General features: G+C 29.8%; 1 protein-coding gene across 1 annotated transcript; it reads left to right on the top strand.

Annotated features, from left to right (window-relative positions):
* The first annotated feature begins 1,243 nt into the window (after positions 1-1,243).
* LOC124848920 (uncharacterized) lies at positions 1,244-3,321 on the top strand. Its single transcript, XM_047326745.2, has 2 exons — positions 1,244-1,534; positions 2,662-3,321. The coding sequence occupies exons 1-2, from the start codon at positions 1,367-1,369 to the stop codon at positions 3,187-3,189; spliced, it is 696 nt and encodes a 231-aa protein (XP_047182701.1). The 5' UTR covers positions 1,244-1,366; the 3' UTR covers positions 3,190-3,321.
* The last annotated feature ends 2,679 nt before the right edge of the window (positions 3,322-6,000 follow it).

Raw genomic sequence — 6,000 nt, 5'->3', positions numbered from 1 at the left:
TTTCATAGGTATTTGCATCTCAATTTAGTTAAATATATTAAAAAAGTGGCTTAAAGCTAACGTAAAATCAAATACAGTTTTGATTTGGTTCGATTTCTTATTTAATATAATGTTTTACAATTTTCTTTGAAGTGATTTTGTAAATTTTTTTATCTAGAAATATTTTTATGGTAATTATTATTTTCTTTTAAATTTATCATATAAATTTGTTTTAAAATATTTGTTATAATTTTTATTACATGATTATTGGTATAATAATTATTCTTTTCGTATATTCATAAATAAATCACATACAAATAAAACTATAATATAAATTGTTATGATGGTGGATATAAATAAATTATAAATATTAGCGAAACGCATCCGCGCAAGTGTGTTATTATTTTATGATAATAAAAATAATAAAATAATAATTATTATTATTACATTATAAAATTAAATATAAATAATTTGTATAATTTATTGTAAATAATTTTTATTTATTTTTTAAATAATGTTTTAATTAAAAATATTAAAAACAATCAAATAAAATAATATTAAATTGAAGGATACGGTTACTTAATTAAAAGATATAATAAGGAAATAATTTCTTTAATTTAAAACAACTTTTATTTAAAGAATAAAATTAAAAAATAAATTTGGAAACCGAAAAAAAATTCTCTTTATATGTGTGTGTATATATATATATATATATTATTAAATCATAAAAAACTTTCAAAATCTGTTCTATATATATGATTAACTTTAAATATATAATATTATATTTCAATAAAATAAATTTTAGTTTGTCTCGATTTTTTTATTTTCAAACCACGTCACTTGATTGAAAAAAAAAATCAATCTAGTCTTTCATAAAAAAAAGTAAATTCTGACTGTTTAGAATTTCTTAAATACATTGTTATCAATCAAGTTTATATATCACTAATCCTAAAAGCTATAATTGATGTGCAAATTGAAAGTTCATGAATACATCAAAATCAAACACAATGTTAAAAGAAGTTTTTTAGACATTTCCATATATATATATATATAACAAGTAGGCAAGTAGAAAATGGGAGTAGCTAATTGGAAGATAGAAAAAGCAAAGAAAAACACATGTAATGGGTGCTAAAAGCTGTTCAAAAGAACCCCACATGTAATATATATATATTAGGCTAATGCTTGTAAATTAATGAGAAAAGTAGGGTTCTTCTTTTTGAACTCAGGTACAGATTGAATTGAGTTTCAAATAAGTCCACATTCATCCTTGCTTTATCTGTATATAAACCATGTTTGCCACTGTCAGAGAAGAAGGAAATTAATATACGAAAGTTGAGTTGAGAGCGATTTCTCTTCAAGATAGCTAAGTTTTTAGAAGCCAAGTGACATGGAATGGAAGAAGTGTTATTTGGATGTGATATTGGTGCCCTTAGGATTTCTTATGAGCATTGGTTACCATTTCTGGCTCTGGCACACTGTTCGAACTCAGCCACACACAACTATCATTGGCATCAATGCTACTGGCAGACGCAATTGGGTTGCTACCATAATGAAGGTATCTTAATTTACTTCCACCTCTCCAAAATTTGGATAAAGATATGTAAAACAAAAATCATCTCAACTTGTTTTAAACCAGAACCAATATGGATCTAGCATCATCTTCTTCAATGTAAAACTAAATATGTGAAACATTATCTAAAATCATATGTACTTCTTATAGCACTTGATGAACGTTCTTTTTAGCAGGTTACCAAACTGGTATATATATATATATATATTAGCATCTTCCCTTCCAATGGAGCGATGAAAAACTGAAAGTATTTTGTTTTCCTAAACACCATTTTCCTTCCTCACCCTTAGATTTTTCTTAACTTTATAGTTTTTTATACTAGAAAACAAAAGGATTGTTCTTATTCACGCAATGCAAAATGGTTGGAACGAGACGTAGATAATGTGCATGCAAATCTACATGTTAATAATATATTGAAAAAGAAAACGAGACTTATGACAGTTCAAATCTGTCACACTTCTTCATTTTAGCTTTTGTATTCAAATTTACCCTTATTTGGAGTTTTATAAACTATTTCGTCTTGTGTTTGTTTGTATCAATCTACTCAAAAAATTTCAGAGGTATCTATTTAAAAATGGTTTCTTGTGTAACTTTGTAGGAATCCTATGTGTATATTCACTTGAGTTCTAGTTTCTTCAGTATATTCCAGTTTTAACGTGTTGTGGCAACTTTAATGGTTATCACCGATAGGATTATGTCCCTTAATATAAAAAAGTATTTTAATATAAACTTTTTTTATAATATTTTGACATATTTTTTATAGATTTATTATTTATTTGTTATTATGAATTCTAAATAAGAAAATAACACATTGTATTAAAATATTATAAAAATATCTGTGTTAACTAATCATTATCCCCTAATAATATTACAAGTGCAGCAAATAAAGAAGATTATCTCTATGAAAGTTTTGTCAAGTATCCTACGATTAATCGAATGTGGACAACTCATTGTACTGCATGAAGAAGTGCATGTCTAGCGTTGCACTTTTCATTACTCAATGTTTTGTTCCACTAGTTTTATGGTACACTGAATTCAATGGTGAGGCAATAGATTGGAAAAAGAATGAGCAGACGCATGACAATAATTCAAGAATGATGAACTTTTTGCAGGACAACGACAAAAAAAACATCCTAGCTGTTCAATCACTGAGGAACACAATCATGGGTGCGACCCTAATGGCCACAACCTCTATTCTGCTATGCTCGGGCTTAGCAGCAATCATAAGCAGCACCTACAGTGTGAAAAAGCCACTTGAGGACACAGTTTATGGGGGTCATGGAGAGTTCATGGTATCACTCAAATATGTCACTTTGCTCTCCATTTTCCTCTTCTCATTCTTCTGCCACTCCTTGTCCATAAGGTTCATCAACCAAGTCAACATCCTTATCAACACCCCACAGGACCCCTTGTCCTTGGTCAGCCCTGAATATGTTCATCAGATCTTGGAGAAAGGCTTCCTTCTTAACACTGTTGGAAACAGACTCTTCTACGCTGCTCTTCCTCTTCTGCTTTGGATCTTTGGTCCTGTCTTGGTCTTCTTGTGCTCTCTCACTATGGTTCCTGTGCTTTACAATCTTGACTTTGTCGTTACTGCCAAGGATAAGTTGCACGTAAATCAAAATACACATTTTGTATGACCTAATCTAATGTAAAAATCATCACTGATCAGTTAAGTCAGATTTCAACTTTGTCTTTATATTATAATGTAAGAGTTCGAGATGGTATCAGAAAGGATCTTACTGTGTTCAATAACCTGGGTTTAGAAAATGAAAATCATCTATAATTGCTGTGTTCAATAACGTGGATTTTCATTTACTTTCAGCTTTATGCAAAATCAAGCACTAATGCATTTTTGTTGGAAGTTCCATATAAGATTAGACCAATTTAAAAAATATAAATGATAATCAAACTTATTAGAGATTAAATTAAATTTAAAGTCTGTTAAGAGACGTATATTTAAGCCTATCCATGTTGTAATATTAATTCAAGAAACTAAAAATCTTGAGATCATCCTTAAAGCAAGAGTTACAATCATTATTATATAATTTTTAATGATGATTTAAAATCTAATTAACGTAGATACTACAGTTCGAATAATTATAGTAATAATTGTCATCGTGTATTTTTTTTTATAATATTAGTTTATTTTCATGACTATCTCAGACTTACATTAACTCATGATTCTTATTCGATAATTCGTATAGGGCCACTTTCTAGTCAATTTATAAAATAATGACTTGAGCATAACCAATGTCGTTCGTCACTAAAACACATTTATAACTCAAAAGATATTCTAAATTAGCAAATTACGAAGTGTAAAAGCTATTATAAATACTAACTATTATAAATATGAATATTATGCATGGAGATACTTTAATAGTTTTGTATTCATGAAATAATACACAATGATAGGTTAATATAGATTTTTTAAAAATATTTTGATACAGTATATTTATTATATTTTCATTAGGTTTAATATATAGTAATTAACTTTATAAGTCTATAAATATAGTGATTTACTGGTTTGACATGATAAATAATATGATTCCAATCTTTTTCAATTTGACTTGCATAATAGTAATAATAGGCACATTGATATCTTTACGAATAATGCAAATAAAATTACATGGTTAAATATGTTTTTAGTCCTCAAGTCATTTTGTTTTTTGTCCTTATTTCAAACTTTGTACGATTTGATCTCTCTCCTTAAGAAAACCATAATTTTTGGTCCTCTAAAACAAACGGAGTTAAAAATCGGGTGAGGTGACTAACGTCTAGCCACGTGTCGTTTGCCACGTTGGTATTTTTTTGTTTCCCAGGAGGTCGTCCGTTGTTTCTTCTGAATCTCCACCATCGTTCTCTCATCCACAATCGACGAGGATGACACTCGAACAAAGCCTTGTCCAAACTCCCATTGGGCATCAAGTCATACACCAGCAGAATCTCCCCTTTTTCATGGCACCACCCTTGAAGCCGAACCAAATTCCGATGCCTCAGGCTCCCAATGATAGACAACTCAGACAAAAAGACATTCTTCCCCTGACTACTATGGCTGCATCTTTTCACCGCAACAGTGTCCCCATTTTCAGGCAAAACCCCTTATACACAGTCCCAAACGCGCCATGACCAATGATCCTATTAGCATTGAAACACTTGGTAGCATACTTCAGCTCCTGTAGGTAAACCGTCGCTCCTAAATTATGCTTACACAACCCATTGTGGCAAGACGATTTGCTTTTGCTATCTTTCTCTTCACTGTTAGTAGGAGTCGGAGAAATCCACCGGCATCGCCGATCGTTTCATCGTCCGGCGCGAGAACGAAGGCGAGGCCGCCGCCGATGGAGGATGGGTTGAGGTTGGCGACGGAGAAGGAAAAGAAGGTGGTGAAGCTGGCCGGATCTTCAATGGGGTACCTGCCACTCGTGGATCTCCAAGTGGTTTTCTCCGGACTTACCTTTCCTCTGTCCTGGTAAATCTGCCTTCTCAAAAACAGATTTTGTGCCAAAAAGAGCAATACACCGTGAAAGAGAGAGAAAAGGTGAGAAAGATTCAGTGAGTGTCAGAAAAAAAAATACTTTGGCATACACCGTTAGCCACCTCAGTTAATTTTTAACGCCGTTTGTTTTGGAGGACCAAAAATTATGATTTCTTTAAGGAGAGGGATCAAATCGTATAAAGTTTGAAATAGGGACGAAAAACAAAATCGCTTTATAGTTGAGGGACTAAAAACATATTTAACTCTATTTCATAATATAATATTAATATAAATGAATGTAGTTTTTCTAAAAAAAATTCAAATAAGTTGTAGCAAGTCGTAAAAGAATAATCTCTCTAAAATTCTTTTTAATTACGTAATTATAAATATAAATTAAATTCTATAAAATTAAATTCTAAATAACCTTTTTAATAGTTAATATTGTTTCACTAGTAATTATTTTTAATTTAAATTAAAAAATATTTAAAATACATTTTTTTTAAAAAAATTCGAAACAATAATTTGAAAGAGTAAAGATAATCTGTTAAATTGAAAATTTCATAAGATAAACTATAGATTTTCGATTTGATCGGTCAAAATTATTATGGAATGTGAAATCTAAAATTCATTTATTTATTTTCAAATTAAATGATCTGAAATTTTCTGAATCATCCAATCCCAAATTTAAAAAAAAATTAATCTAAATTGTATAATCTAGGTGGACTTTCAATTTAAAATATCATACATTCTCAAATTAATATTTTATATTTTCCAATTCAAATTAATTCTAAATTGTGTAATGATAAATAAAAAAGTCATTAAAATAATTTGAAAAATATTACGTAAGACTTACCACACAAGTAACTTGAAAACCTTGAACGACCAGAAGCCAAAATCATCACCACCGCAGAGTAAAACAATGGACTGGGGAGTACTGAAAATAATTATAGGGGTGCAGAAAGAGAAAGTATTA

The sequence above is a fragment of the Vigna umbellata genome, chromosome 4, assembly GCF_029865625.1.
Source record: "Vigna umbellata cultivar VRB3 chromosome 4, Vumbellata_1.0, whole genome shotgun sequence".
NCBI lineage: Eukaryota > Viridiplantae > Streptophyta > Magnoliopsida > Fabales > Fabaceae > Vigna > Vigna umbellata.
Note: the sequence above shows the minus strand (reverse complement) of the source record. Positions and strands in the feature narration are given on the sequence as shown.

Bases quoted from the DNA above. Each gene is read 5' to 3' on its own strand.
- LOC124848920 (XM_047326745.2), top strand. From the start codon at position 1,367: ATGGAATGGAAGAAGTGTTATTTGGATGTGATATTGGTGCCCTTAGGA. The intron at 1,535-2,661 runs GTATCTTAATTT...AACTTTTTGCAG, and splicing joins GGGTTGCTACCATAATGAAG to GACAACGACAAAAAAAACAT.